At 37.1% G+C, this 15914-nt stretch overlaps 1 protein-coding gene across 1 annotated transcript in view; it reads right to left on the bottom strand.

Annotated features, from left to right (window-relative positions):
• Window positions 1–5895: 5895 nt before the first annotated feature.
• Window positions 5896–15914, bottom strand: part of METTL8 (methyltransferase like 8) — a 79343-nt gene continuing 69324 nt past the window's right edge. Inside the window, 5 exon segments of the mRNA XM_029934393.1 lie at window positions 5896–6372; window positions 7093–7158; window positions 7287–7393; window positions 11479–11618; window positions 13414–13477. Coding sequence (XP_029790253.1) covers window positions 6182–6372; window positions 7093–7158; window positions 7287–7393; window positions 11479–11618; window positions 13414–13477 — 568 coding nt within the window. The 3' untranslated portion in view covers window positions 5896–6181.

The following is a 15914-nucleotide window of genomic DNA, read 5'->3' as shown; positions in this document are numbered from 1 at the left end:
AATGTACATACAATGTTTTAAATAAAGATGTTTTCACTCATATTTTATTACTGACAATCCCCGAATTCACATATTTTAGATTATACTAAAGCTGAATCCCTTTGAAGACATTTTAAGGGCTATTTCAGATTGAGTTTTTTTTCTTTTAGTGAGGAGTATGCAAGTGATCGGTGCTCTACTCGCTGGGAGAGAAGCCAAATGGAAGCTTGAAGCCTGAAGCCTGAAGCTTGAAGGGGGTGGGGTGAGAACAGAAGTAAACATATGCAGAATGCTGAAAAGAACTGATTGAAAGCTTTTGCTTTGTCATTCCTCTCCTTCCTTTCCTGCTTTTCCTTCCCAGTTTGTGACTGTGGACCAAATGCAACCTACTTGTTTCAAAGAATCACTGGATCTGGAATGAGCTGTCATCTTGTAGATTGTCTCATGCAAACTCCTACCCACTGCTATAATTCTCCCCTTGATTCAGGAGCTCTTTTTCTCCTCCAGCAGCTTTCCCAGCAGCATTTGAGCCTATCAACTAAAAGTGTGCTGAGGAGACTAGAGGTTTTGGAATCAGACAGTTCTGGGTCCAAACTGTGGCTCTGTCACTGACTTGTGGTGATATCCTGTGCGAGTTACCCCAAATCTCGGAGCCCCAGTCTTATCTGTTAAATGGTTGTAGTAGAAACAAATACACAGCAGTTTGAAAATTAAATGAAGTAATAGCTTAACACATAAAAGTGTAGTATGTAAGACTCAGCAGTTGGAGCTAGATTAAGAGTAGCTAAGTGTTTCAAAAGGAACTAAAACCTATGCTTTCTGTTTGACTCCAAGGCAATACTTTTCCACGGCGTCTTACTGTCTTTCTCACAAGGTCTCATAAAACCACTGAAAAAGTTTCGTTGCTGGAATACTCTGTATGCTGCCCTATAGACTGTAAATGTTGTTATTAATAATGATACTTCACACATATTCAATGCTTTAGAATTTACACTGCACTTTCACAAGTGGGAAGGGAAAATCCACGCCAACATGTCGTCTACTGATGACTAATAGAGGCAGGAAGCAGAAGGAGCAGAGGCTCTGAAAGAGGTCTATTAGTGATGCAAATGTGAAGTTATCTGCACTTGTGAGGAGCATAATAAACATTAAAACCAATTAGAAGTAACAACGAGTGATATATTCAGACTTCGGATTTGGCTTTGACGAGTTAGAAAACCACGGGAATACGGTATAAGAGTTTGGGGGCAAAAACTTAGTTTGCCTGAAGTTTAAGTCTAAATGATTCATTTGCGCAGGGGTGCATCTCTTTGCATATGGGTGAGTTTTCACATACAAAACAGAGTAAGTAACTATTTAGATTGCATAATGGTAGAAAAATTGATGTGTTCATAATTTAAAGACAAAACATATGGATGGAGTCAAACAAAACAAATGATTTCTCAGAAGTCAACATTAACTTGGTGTTTCAATATAACAAATGTGTCATACTGAATGCAAAACTTTTAATAATAGAAACTGTTACCTTGGCTTTTTGGCAAACTTCTGAAACAGTTCGTGTATGAGAGTTTTTACATTTGGAAAATACTCAAAAGAGAATTTTTAGAAGTGCAGAAAAATAGAGGGTGCATTTTAAATACAGAATATTTCATTGTTTCTGCAATGTAAGAAGATGAAGGAACATCACTTTGTATTAGAAAAAAATGGTTCTTTGGAAATTCAGCTCCTTCAGAAAATTTTTAAATGTCAAACTCTACCTAACTGGTCCTAGCTTTATGTTTATGAGGAAAAAATTAGAATTTCATGCAGTTATCAAATATTTTAAGCGAATACCCAAGCAGATATATTTGCAATACTTCATGATTTTTTTAAAAGACAACTCAAATTTATTACTTTCTGGAGGTCAGAAGTCTGAAATGGGTCTCAGTATTCTAAAATCAGAAGGGCTGCTTTCCTTCTGGAAAGGCTCTCTGGAAGAATACATTCCCCCCTTTTTAAAAGTTTATTTAAACTCAAGTTAGTTAACATATGGTGTAATAATGATTTCAGGAATAGAATTTAGTGATTCATCACTCACTTATAACACCCAGTGCTCATCTCAACAAGTGCCCTCCTTAATGCCCCTTGTCCATTTAGCCCATCCCCTTACCCAACGCCCCTGCAGCAACCCTCAGTTCATTCTTTGTATTTAAAAGTCTCTTATGGTTTGTCTCTCTCTCAATCTCTGTTTTTGTATTATTTTTGCATCCCTTCCCTTATGTTCATCTGTTTTATATTTTAAATTCAACATGAGTGAAATCATATATTTTTGTTTCTCTGACTTATTTTGTTTAGCATACTACACTCTAGTTAAATCCACATTGTTGCAAATGGCACGATTTCATTCTTTTTGATTGCCAGGTAATACTCCATTGTATACATACCACATCTTCTTCATCCATTCATCAGTCAATGGACATTTGGGGTCTTTCCATACTTTGGCAATTGTTGATAGCATTGCTATAAACATTGGGGTGCATGTGCCCCTTTGAAACAGCATCCTGTATCCTTTGGATAAATACCTAGTAGTACAATTGCTGGGTCATAGGGTAGTTCTATTTTTAATTTTTTGAGGAATCTCAATACTGTTTTCCAGAGTAGCTGTACCAGTTTGCATTTCCACAGTAGTGTAAAAGGGTTCCTCTTTTTTTGCATCCTCACCAACATCTGTTGTTGCCTGACTTGTTAATTTTAGCCATTCTGACAGGTGTGAGGTGGTATCTCATTGTGGTTTTGATTGGTATTTCCCTGATGATGAGTAATGTTGAGTATCTTTTCATATGTCTATTAGCTATTGGATGTCTATTCAATGTCTTCCGTGGAAAAGTGCCTATTCATGTCTTTTGCCCATTTTTTCATTGGATTATTTGTTTTTTGGGTGTTGAGTTTGATAAATTCTTTATAGATTTTGTATACTAACCCTTTATCTGATGTCATTTGCAAATATCATCTCCCATTCCATCAGTTGCCTTTTAGTTTTGCTGATTGTTTCCTTTGCTGTACAGAAGCTTTTTATTTTGATGAGGTCCCAATAGTTCATTTTTGCTTTTGGTTCCCTTGCCTCTGGAGACATGTTGAGTAAGAAGTTGCTGCAGCCAAGGTCAAAGAGGTTTTTGCCTGCTTCTTCCTTGAGGATTTTGATGGCTTCCTGTCTTACGTTTAGGTCTTTCATCCATTTTGAGTTTATTTTTATGTATGGTGTAAGAAAGTGGTCCAGATTTATTCTTCTGCATGTCACTGTCCAGTTCTCCCAGTACCATTTGTTGAAGAGATTATCTTTTTTCCATTGGATATTCTTTCCTGCTTTGTCAAAGGTTTGTTGGCCATATGTTTGTGGGTCCATTTCTGGATTCTCTATTCTGTTCCATTGATCTGAGTGTTTGTTTTTGTGCCAGTACCATACTGCCATACTGTCTTGATGATTATAGCTTTGTAATACAGCTTGAAGTCTGGAATTGTGATGCCTCCAGCAGGGCTGCTTTGGCTATTTGGGGTCTTTTGAAAGGTTCTATACAAATTTTAGGATTGTGTATTCTCGCTCTGTGAAGAATGCTGGTGGTACTTTGATAGGGTTTGCCACTTCGTAATTTTTTGTTATCTACAGGCAAAAGGCCCCCCCCCTTTTTTTTCCTCTGCCAAGAATCTGTATTTTGTCTAGCAGCAAACTTTAAGTAGGGGGCTGATTTAGGTGGGCTAAGCAAGAGAAAGACTGGCCAGACAAGCAGAAGACACTGGTAGAAATGGTCTATTGAGCAGGCATGTAGAATAGGAGGTCTATGCTAGACAGAGCCCAACAGAGCCCAGTTTGTGTTTCACAGTCCAAATTTGGTTGATGTATTTTTGAAGTTTCTAAAGGTTAACTACATGCTATAATACGTTATAGAAAGACACAAAGCTGAATTTTACTGTGCCAGTCAAAAGCCTGGCTTGAATCTGCTATTTAGAACTGAGAGATATAGTATGATTTACATGTGTGAGGATGTGAGAATGATTTTATCTTCTGTTGTTTTTAAAACCACCTTAGGCCATGATTTTTAAATTGAGACACAAGAAGATCTACGGGGTTCCCATAGCAACATTAACTTACCTAACTGCCCTTGCTGTATGTAATACTTTCATTAGTTTGGCTTTACATGTATACTTTACTTATGAAATACAACTGAGTGAAGAGTCTCAGGCAAATTTTAACTTTTGGATTTATTGACAGATGCATGTGTAAACAGAAACCTTGATATTGTACTTCTGAGAAATTACTACCAAGGCAAGTATATGCAAAATACTTTTGTGATCCCCCTTGCTCCCATGTCTGACCTCACTGCCTTCCATTCTATATAAGATGCCCTAATATCTTTAAATATATTTATAACATGCCATCAGTAGTATAAAACAAAAACAAAGAAACAAACTTCAGATTACTCCAGTCCAGAGACTAGCATTCAATGTGTCCTTCTTTTTTTTTTTTCTTTCTTAAGTTTATTTATTTGTGTTGAGAGAGTAAGGGAGACAGTGAGTGCAAGTAGGGGAGAGAAGGAGAGAAAGGGAGAGAGAGAATCTCAAGCAGGCTACATGCTGTCAGCACAGAGCCCAATGTGGGGTCTCCATCCCACAAACCATGAGAATCATGACCTGAGTAGAAATCAAGAGTTGGATGCTTAACCAACTGAGCCACTCACCCATGTCCCTGCAAATGTGCCCTTCTATTCAAAGCTGTCTATAAGCTGACCTCCTCCTTATCTATTCTCCATGATTCCTCATCATGAATGGTCCACACCAAACACACTTGTCTTTCATCATCTTCTGAGAGCACATGTTCAAGGACTAGTCTGACACCCACCTCCCCCAGAACACTGATACTTCCCTTTTCCCTCCCACCAGCTAATCTTTCTCTTTGGAACCACTATTGCCGGTGCTACCACTACTATGTGACATGTTTGTGTCTGGCAGCATCCCTCTTCTCTTTTTTTTTGATAACAGGGCCTTCATTTTCCTTTGAGGAACTTTCCTCCAGGAAAGTAGCATCAGGTAGCATCATCATCAATGAAGCCACTCTGCCACAACCCAGCAGGAGATGAATCCAATGACCCAAGTTGGACCAATCACATTCTTCCAGAAAACTGAATTTTAAGTGAATCCAAAAAGGAAACAACAGTGGGAACTAAATTTTTCCAGTGGTGATCCTTCAAGAGATTACCCATTTCTGTGGCTCAGAACCAAAGCCCTCTAGCTGGTAAGTTCCCTATTTAATATCTGTTCATATATTATCTGAGATTGTGATTGAGAGGCTTGTGCACGTTTTTCCTTGCCAGCCAGACCCGAGTTACGCTCCTTGAAGACAGGGCTGGGTCTTTGTTGCATTAGTCCATATCATTTAGCACAATCTAAGTACCCAGTATATGTTGTATAACAGATGGAAAACCAATCTTAGAAACTCTGTTTCTAAGAAGTGCAATTTGTGAGCCAACTTGTACCCTTTTTGAGGCAAGGTGGTAAATAAATTTTTAATTACTACCATTTAAGAATTTTCTTGTGTATAGCAGTTGTCTTAAAGAGAGCTTACAACAACCTGTCTACCTAAGAATAGCCTGAAAATGTTAGCTTGGGTCATACTTCCCCAATTTTAGGAAAGGAAAGAGAAACTAAAATTCTATTTCAGACATTAGTTTCTGAATTGAGAAAAAAAGAGTTTTGGGAAAAACAGATAACAACAAAACAAAGAATACATCTTAGTCTTGGTTTTGTGACTAGCCAAGGAAACAAGGAGAGCTGCCTCTCAGCTATCAGATAAGAGAGGAAGAAAATGTAACTGTGTTAGACTAATGTATAAATAGATTTTTTCCCCACTTCTAAAAAATGGCAGGGTATAGTTTCTCAGAATCATCTGATTTATATCAGTCATTTAATTGAATGCTTATAAAATTCAAAGAACAAACAAAATGGTTAGACACAATAAACCCAAACAAGCTTGAGCATATTGTTTTGAAAACACAGAATATGGTATACTCTTCCAAATCATTTACAAGTGCTTAAAATGAACAAAAAGAGCTCACCCACGATAAACAGCAGGATAGACAAATTCTCCTGTCTTCCCTTTTAAAAATGAAAGATTTACAGAAGTCTTTAAACACTGTAATCCTCTGGTTTGTACCTTACCATGGTACAGAACTCAGCCATCAGAAAGGAGTGACAATACCAATTTGGAGGTTTTTTGAGTCAAGTGTAATGGTTTCTGGAATTTGCCTTGAACCCACACTCGGTGCATTTTCACTTGTTTTTTCCTATTAACTTGTAAGCGACGATCAACCAGATTTTGCTTCTCATCTAACCCAGCCTTGCAGAACATACTGTGGACTTCCCCTGTGAGACAGAAATGGCAATTGAATGTATATGTGATCGGGGCTTGGTGGGGGGAGAGGGAGACAGTCAAGAACAATGGAACATTAACAGAATGACTGACCATCTAAATTTCATTTATATCAAGAAACTCTCTAGTACAAATTGGGTACAAACCTGTGAAACCAAGTGGGTTTCTTCTACTTCACAGAAATACACCAAGAATACACAGTTTAGTATAGCAGGCATAGATAGGTATACATTACTTACTCCTGGTTGCAAATTTCAATATTTTGAAAGGTGCTCTTTGTTCTGAGTCTTTGTTAGTTTGCAGAGACCCCAGATGGCACATTTTAAAAGTAACTCACATAAGTCTGGAGAAAATCCTTGCATTCAGATTTCATTTTAAATGCTTTTTTTTAAAAATGAGAAATTGACAAGAGATAAGTAATTTTCTATCGACTCTTAAATTAAATTCCCTCCTTTGGCTGTGGCATGTCATCAGCTTTTTCATACCTGGGCTAACAGTGCTTCCAAAATGGAACAGACTACATCTTCATTTGGGTATATGATGAAACAAGTAATTCTTTTAAAGCAGTTTCAGCTGGGAAAAGATTAAAAAGCAAAAAGGCCATTTTCAAGCTTTCATGTAGAACAGCTCCAGTGTGGTTACAGACTAAGCAAAGGGAGGATTTTTGTTTGTTTGTTCTGCAGCTAATTATTTCCTCTTATAGATAAGCATACCTTTAGTAAAGAAATATGCTCTGGTACCATCTCCTCGAACATAAAAATTTTCAGATAAGCAATGCCCTAAAAAAAAAGATAATTGTGTTCAGAGAAACCTAGTATTCTTTAAAACAAAACAAACAAAAACTTGAAATAAATTATAAACAAGGTATTCTTTAAAACACATGAAAATAATTCCAAACTGAATATACCCCTTTTAAAACGAAGCTGAGTCTTATCATATCTTCCATAGTCCCGAAATAACAGCATTCCCCCAGGCTTCAGTAACTTGGACAGTCGGTTTATAACACCTTGCATCCTTTGAAAACAAAGCAAGATACTGTTTGCAGAAATCTTGTTTTACATGCCACATCCTAATGTTCTCAGAGATAAAATAAGGAAAGCTCAATGGGACCAAAAGATCTAACCCACAAAAATAAGGGCAACAAAAAAACAAAAATATTTTGTATAGAAAAGAAAAAGAGTACCAACTTGCTAAATGATAAGAATCATAAGGCCTAGAGTATCAATTAATTGCCCAAATGACCAGAGTGGTGACTTCACAGAGCTTGATGTATGATGCCAAAGCTGCCCTGCAAAACCAGAGATGGTTCCTGATATTTATATCAAGTTAAGGCAGTTCCATGGCAGATAAACACTGAAGTCGCTTCATTTTCCTTGAAGATAAAAAAAAATATGGTAGAGTTATTCCAAATTGCACATATCTAAATGAGATCATCTTTCCTCCCAAACTAGCTCCTTCTCCTTTATTTAGTTCAAAGGTACCATCATTCACCTATGTGTAGCACCTCAGAGATATCCTTTACCCCTTTGCTTTTTGTCCTTTTTCACTAACCTCCCCACAACCATTTGGTCATCCAAATCTAGGTCTTCTTGTTTTAACTGATGTTTTTTTTTTCTTTTTTGTTTCCTTTTGATGTTCCTTTAGTATAAATTTCTACCTCCTTAGGCCTAAAACCACACTACTTCTTAACATGCTTTATTATTCCCCTTCTTAATTCTTCCTGTATATTACTGATGAAGTCTTCTGCTTAACATGATGGTTTTGTCAAATCATCCCTTTGCTCAAAAATGTTCATGATTTTAAACCATAGGATAAAATCTTAATTTCTTAGTTGGGCCCTTGAGATCTCTTACAACTGGTCTCAATCTCTCCAACATCTTTACTATTACTTCCCGATGTGAAGCATCATCTGTAGCCAAACTGTTACATGCTTGGCTCTGAAGCAGCCCATGTCTTCATTCACGTGGTTTCCCATCAAAGAATTCTCTCCTTCTTACTTTCTATTTAAATTCTATTCACAATCCACCCCCAGCTCAATACTGGGAAGGCTCTGCTTTCTTTCTTTTATTATTCATTCCTTTCATTTGGCTCTCAATCAAATATGACCCCTTGTGACTGCTCTTGACTTAATGTTTTTGGTTAAATTTATCATCTTATGTGTGATTATGGGCCAGCGATGGCAAAGATTTCAGATCTCATATTAATGCCAAGTGACTGGCATTGGCTGCCTACAGAGCTCTATTGAGAAGGACTCTTAAGGCTCACTGGGAATGACAATCAGGGTACAAAATCAGTTATCAGTATCTGCCCTGGGCAGAGAATGGTAAATGGCAGCCTGTGTGCTAAGTCCTCACCATCTTTGCTTCATCCATGCTACTTAAAGCTTCTAGATTTTCTTATTTTAAAAATGAGGGCTTTGGATTAGATAATCTGTAAATTCTTTCCAATTAAAACACTGTTCCGTGGAATAATGGAGTGAAAAGCCCCATTTATGTCAGGTTACAGAGGAAGTAGATAGTAAGAAAATGAAAGTACCTATGAAAACAAGATAGAAATATAACAGAAAGGAAAGAGGTGGCTTAATTAGATGAAATGCTCTTTTAAAAAACTGGAACATAAGTACATGAAAGGGAAAAAAGAAAAATATTTTTCCTTGTTTATTTTATTATAGGCTATTTTCACACTGTGCTTATGGCCTTAGGCTTTGGCAATTAAAGAAAACTATATCTAAACCTTAAACTACTCACTTTCAGAAGAAATGTTTTATATACAGAGAAAAACATCTTTCTGCAATGATTACTAAAATAAGCATGAAACAAAAATGCAGAAAAACAAGGGCCAAATGCAGCTATCTCCTTCTGCAAGTCCTTTCTTCCCAACTACCCTTTAACATCTGGGATTGTGGGTAAAGGCAAGGATGGGGAGCTGCTTTTCTTCATCGTCCCATCTTGCTTGGCTCAGCACCAACTTGCAGAGCGAGTTCCTGAGAGCTGTCGGTGGGAGAGGGCTGGGGGAGATGGACAAGACAAGAATGAGTGAAGGCTCCTTTTCTTTCTTTATCTGACTTGGGCCAACGCAGCTATCCTCCTCTGTGTCTAGTTGGAGGGTGAGGAAGAAGAGATTTAAAAAAGGAGTATTTATGGACTGCCTACTCTATGCTAAGATCTGTGGTACACATATTATGCTTTATTTTATTTCAGTGATAAGGACAGTTAACTCTTCTTTTGTAGCCTCCTGCAGTTTAATCCCATCTAAACTGGGATGCCCAGACTCAAGGCCTAGCAGAATCACTTGCCATTCATTTGTGTATCGATTTTCCAAGCTGTTAAGAAGACACTTTTCCAGAACTTTCATGGAGCTAAATATACCATGTCACAAGTGACTCTAAAGATACTGTCCTGCCTTTTCACTTACTACTGCCCTCCTTCTACGCATTCACCCTACTTTTAGATCATTTCCATATAGGCAAGAAAGTGGCTAGGGACGTGATACATCTAAATTTATTTTATAATAATTACCTAGAATGAACATACTATAGAATGACAGTAATCTTTTCAAGACATCTGCTTCCCCTTCTTTTCAACATTCAGTTCAAATCATAAGAAACTACGTTATCTAAACTAATTTCAAGTAGTGTTTCTGTGGTCTTATTTGGAATTTAAACACTTCCTGTTATAGTTGTCAAATAGAAAATCTTGTTCTCTATCCACCTACTCTATCCTTTTAACTATTCATTCTTTTAACTATGAAACAAAATACACAGTCAACATCTTACTACCAGTACCTAAATGATGCCAATATTCTACCCAGATTAGTAGAAAGACATAGATTATAGAAACTGGGAGGAAAAAGTAACTTCATGGAATGTAATATATCTCATCAGGTGCAAATATATGTTTCATTCAGATTTATTTGAAAATTTAATTTGTCTTTCAAAAAGCAATCAAAGTGCTCATCTCTGAATGAGAAGTAAAAGGACTGTAAAGGGTCTTAATGATTTTATAATTGCAAAGAAAAAAGCACACGCTAACCCAGTTTCTTTGGGAAAGTGTCACACTCATCAAAGAGTGGTTGATATCAAGTCTCTATCTACCAGCAGAGGAATGTTCCTGAGCTAAATCTACTACCACAACAGAAAACCCAATTTTAAGAAAACTTACAAATGCACAACCTTGATACCACACATGTGTCATAATATACATGAGGTGGCAAAATTCTAAGAGAAGCGATCATTTTAATGGCTGGTAATATGTCTTTCTACTTCTTCTCTGGACAAAAGCTATGTTTACTGTTTCAAAACACTGTGTGAACAGGGTGCCTGAGTGGCAGTCTGTTAAGCGTCTGACTCTTAGTTTCAGCTCAGGTCATGATCTCGCGGTTTGTGGGATCTAGCCCTGCATCAGCCTTTGCACTGACAGTGTGGGGCTGGCTTGGGATCCTCTTTTCTCTCTCTCCCTCTCTCTCTCTCTCTGTCCCTCTCCTGTTCACACTCTCTGTTCCTCTCTAAATAAAGAAATTAAAAAAAAACATTGTGTGAACAAAAAATCTAAGTCATAAATTTTTAAATGATGGCACTAGGCCAACCTTAGATTATAAAGGTCAAGGCTATCTGGCAAATCTTGAATGCCCCTAATTCCCTAGAGGGCTTCTTTAAAACAAATTTTTAAAGGTCTTTTGACAAACTGGAATGAAGCCAAACAGATTCACAACCCACCTCCTTACGAACATGCAGTAAGATGCTAAATGAAAGAAAGGTGTTTGTTTCTGATCACCAAGTACAATTTCCCTCTTGGAAGTCTATTAGGCTGTTCTGAATTTGTAATTTCCTTAAAGCACTGTCACTTGTAATAGGCATGTGTCTTGCCAGAATATGCTCACTTCACTCTGACAGTGATAGAAAGCTCACTAATGAAGCAGTCTGACCGGTTTCTTTCTAAGTCTGGAGAAAGGAAAAACTGCACTTAAAAGGCTGTGTGTTATATATGGTGTATAGTTCACTAAATAATAAAGTCAAGAATTGTCACTTTTGATGATTCTGAAAACCACGACTGATAAAGGTGCTTTATACATTTGCTTTGCCCTCGTGCATCTTCAGTTACCTGTCAGGGTGAATAGAAGAGAGCACAAAGACAAGGAGAATGACGTCCAGGATCCCATCTGGAAAAGGGTAGGGCGAGTCTTCATCACAAACATCATGAACAAAGGCACAGCACTGAGCTGCTCTGTAGGACGAGTGCAACTATCATGATAAAGGAATAATAATAATAATAAAGTGGTTAGCAGACTTTTAGCATTTTTCTTAAAATAAAAAGGTCAAATTTTATATATCTCCCTAGTGTCTTTCCTCTGTAAATTTGAATGCACTTTATTTCAGATTCAGTATTCTGTTAGCTTATTTCAAGCGGCTATAAAAAAATTAAGTGTAGTGCTTAGATTCGATAACAAATACTCTTCACAATCTTTCTTTAATTTTAAAAGTGGAGTAGGGCAGGCTTCTGAGTCAATAGGCAGTGTTGCTGGAAGCCTAGCCTATGTGATTTCAGAGGCACTGAGATTGTTTTCAGTTTTCTCTCCTACTGCTTGTCCATGCCTCCTTTGGCTTAAGATACAAATATCCTCTAATACATAACCAAAAATTAGATAATGGTATTAACTGCACAACTCTGTAAATATACTAAAAAATCACTGAATTGTATACATTATTTATTTATTTTTTGAGAAAGATAAAGAGAGTGAGCATACAAGCAGGGGAGAGGGGCATGGATGGAGAAAGAGAGAGAGACACAGAGAGAGAGAGAATACCTTATGCAGGTCCCACACTCAATTTGGAGGGAGGAGGAGGAGGAGGAAGAAGAAGAAGGAAGGAGAAGAAGGAGAAGAAGAAGAAGAAGAAGAAGGGAGAGAGAGAGAGAGAGAGAGAGAGAGAGAGAGAGAGAGAGAGAGAGAGAATCCTAAGTAGGCTCCATGCCCAATTTGGGGCTTGATTCCAGGACCCTGGGATCATCACCTGAGCTGAAATCAAGAGTTGGATGCTCAACTTACTGAGCCACCCTGCTGCCCCTGCACTGTATACTTTACATGGTGAATTTCATGGTCTGTGAACCATATCTCAATAAAGCTGTTATTTTTTTAAAAATTAGAGTAGGGATGCCTTGGCTGGCTCAGTTGGTGGAACATGTGGCTCTTGATCTCAGAGTCATGAGTTCGAGCCCCATGTTGGGTATAGAGATTACTTACATAAATAAACTTTAAAAAATAATGAAAAAATTAGAGTACACACACACACACACACACACACACACACACACACACACACACAGTTTGCTTACAAAACTGCACTAGAAGGACATACACCAAAATGCTAATCTCAATTCACCACAGGACTCTAGGAAGTGTGATTATAGGTAAATTTTATCTTCTTTTTTAGGTTTTTTAGTATTTTAGAAAATGTCTACCATGAATAACTATTATTCATACTATCAGAAATTAAGTTCTATGTATTGACTATACATTTCTGTTGGCAGAATTTCCTTTCCTTTTCCATTTCCTAAAAATACTTTTTGCTAAGGTAATGCTCACTAGCTTTTGAAGAATGGTCAAACAAATCCAGGCTCCCCACTGTTTTCCAAATAGTCTAGGACATTTTACACCTGTATCATATACTTTCTCAAAATTTGTTTTAATTTCAAAAGTTTTAATTTAATGAGTGCCTACTATGTGTCAGTCTGTGCATAAGGCTCTAGGGACATAAATATGAATAAGATTACCTCGTAGAACCTGTTGACCTTTCTAGGTTTACCAGTCCCTTCAATTTTATTTTACTTTCTTTCTTTTTTTTTCAGCTGTATTTTGAATTCAAAATAACTTCTATCATTTTAGGGTAATATCTTAGGCATCAGGTGATGATATGATTCCTAGTTAGTAAAAGCTCAGTTAAAAATGGTTACAGATAACATTGAAACATTTAAAATTATTTCAACAGCAAATAAATTATATCTTTACATGGCTCTCTTTATGGAAAATATGAGGCATACCTTTACTAGTTCCACAGCTCCAACAGCAAAATCACAGCAATAAAGAAAGGACTCCGGAGCATACCTATGAAAATAGAAAAAATATTTAAATCTAGAGTTCACATATGCTCAGGTTATAAAAGAAAGGAAACTGTAGGCTTGAACTTGTTAAAAAGTATTTCTTTAATAGGATTTTGGATGACACCTGGCTTATTGTTTCTTCTTTTTAGGTATCATTCTCTATAATGGTATATGGATGTTTTCATGTTGCTTCTGAAACAGCATTGTCTCAAATACTTATTAATTACAGGGTAACTTCAAATTCCTGTCCTGTTTTTTTTGTTTTTTAGTTTGAAAGAGAGAGAGAGTGCACGAGTGAGGAAGAGGGACAGAGGGAGAAAGAGAAAGAATCTTAAACAGGCTCCATGCTCAGCGCAGAGCCTGACATGCAGCTCCATCCCATGACCCTGCGATCATGACTTAAGCCAAAATCAAGAGTTGGACACAACAGACTGCACCGCCCAGATACCCCTTCCTGTCCTGGTTTTAAAGCTCTCCATTACTTGGGCCTATCTGCCTTACATCACATCACACTCTCACACGGGAGCCCCTCAACACTATCCATCTTCATTGCTCCATCTTTCTCCCTCCAGTCTTCTGTGCCTCCAGCTAGCAAGGCCTATAGTTCCTTGTAGCCAAGTCAAGTTCTACCATTGTGCAAGGACTCTCAGACCCTTGTGTCCCTTGGTGCTTCAGTCCCCTTTCTGTGAGTACAACTTCTCTGTAAGAAGGCTCTTGGCCTTCCCCCAGAGGCTGTGATGCCCTAATGGGACAGTAATATATATATGTGTATATATATATATGTATATATATATGTATGTGTATATATATTAATAGCATCTAAATACAACTTCTAAAAAAGGTTAAAAAAACTAATATATTAACTCTTAGTTATCTTTTCAAGTTATTTTCAACATTTATTAGGACTCATGTTTGTACCAAGCATTAGAATACAAGTTAGTAAATGAAATCGTCTAATAACATTGTAAGAGTATGGATTTTGGAGCCAAATAGACATCTGTTTAAGTCCTGAATTTGCCACTTATTAACTCTGTGAATTTGACTAAACTTAAGACTCAGTTACTTTATTTACAAATGTAAACAAATAAAGTAAGTCATTTTTTGGTGGGGGATGTTTACCCATATAAAAGTCTTGAGTAATTTTAATTGGTCTCCACTGAACTTAGATAAGTTCTATTTGGCTTTTATCTGAAATTCAATAATAATGTCTGGACCATGGTTATTCCTGGGCATGCATATACTTTGAATTATGTGGACCAGTACTCTTGCTGATCAACCCTCATATGTTTGTATCAAATAATTACTGCATCATGTTGCTTAGTACCATGCCTGAGTCACAGAAAGAGATTGGCATGTCATGAAACAATAATTACAACTATAGTTCTGGCTCTTGTGGGTTTTATAGCCTACTTGGGGATATGATTGGTTTTATCTAGCTTCTACAGTGTTATGAATAGGGCAGACTTCCTATGGTGTAAGTCTTAACAATTTTGAAAGAAGGGTATAGCATTGCTGAGTGGGGAGAAGGGTAAATGGTATAAGGGCTTAGCGGTGGGAGTCATGTGCCTAGGATAAGAAGCAGAGTTGATCCTGAGAGCTCAAACCAGTATGTGGCAGGAGATACAAGTGGGCCTTGAAATACATAATTAGAACTTGATTCAGAAGATATTTCAAGCAAGGAGAACCACTAAATAAATAGGGGATACAAGCACAAATACATATTCCACAAATAAAATCTCACCCAGACTCAGATAAGACTCTTAAATGCTACTCACTGATGAATACTATGTTCACACATAACTCCTTGATTCTGTGGCATTTGGGGATTTGCATTCATTCAATTTAAGATTTGTTCAAATAACTTTAAGTATGATGAACAGGATTTGGTTATGACTTGCACTGCTTGTTTTTTCATCTGTCCCAAATAAAAACAGCAATTTACGGCAGCCTATACCCCTATCGCTTCCTACGAAATCCATATATTCAGGACTCTTAATTTGTCAGGTGGTCACATGTGTTTAAAATTTTTCAGCAAGCACTCAGATGCACGATGTGACATGATGAATAAGGGCAAGGGCTCTGGAACCAAACTGCCTATGGTTTGAATCCTGGCTCTATCACTTAGTTGTGTGATGTTGGAATAGTTACTTAATCAATCTCTCTGTAATTCTGTTTCCTCATCGACAAAGCAGAGATAAATATGGCATCTAAGGTCACAGTGAGGATTGAAGGGATTCATAGAAACTTCTAGAAAGGTGTCTAAGTCTGAGTAAGTACCTAATAAATGTTAGTCATTATTATAATTGTTGTTGCCATTGCTCTTATTATTATTATATTATTATAGGAAGATCTGCCTTTGCCTTCTAGGAACTTAAAAAGAAATTATCATGGTTCTATAAAAATTTCCTTATAACTCAAAATGCTTCTCTGGACACTGGCAC

The sequence above is a fragment of the Suricata suricatta genome, chromosome 3, assembly GCF_006229205.1.
Source record: "Suricata suricatta isolate VVHF042 chromosome 3, meerkat_22Aug2017_6uvM2_HiC, whole genome shotgun sequence".
In the NCBI taxonomy this organism is placed as follows: Eukaryota; Metazoa; Chordata; class Mammalia; order Carnivora; family Herpestidae; genus Suricata; species Suricata suricatta.
This window is presented reverse-complemented; position numbering and strand designations above follow the sequence as displayed.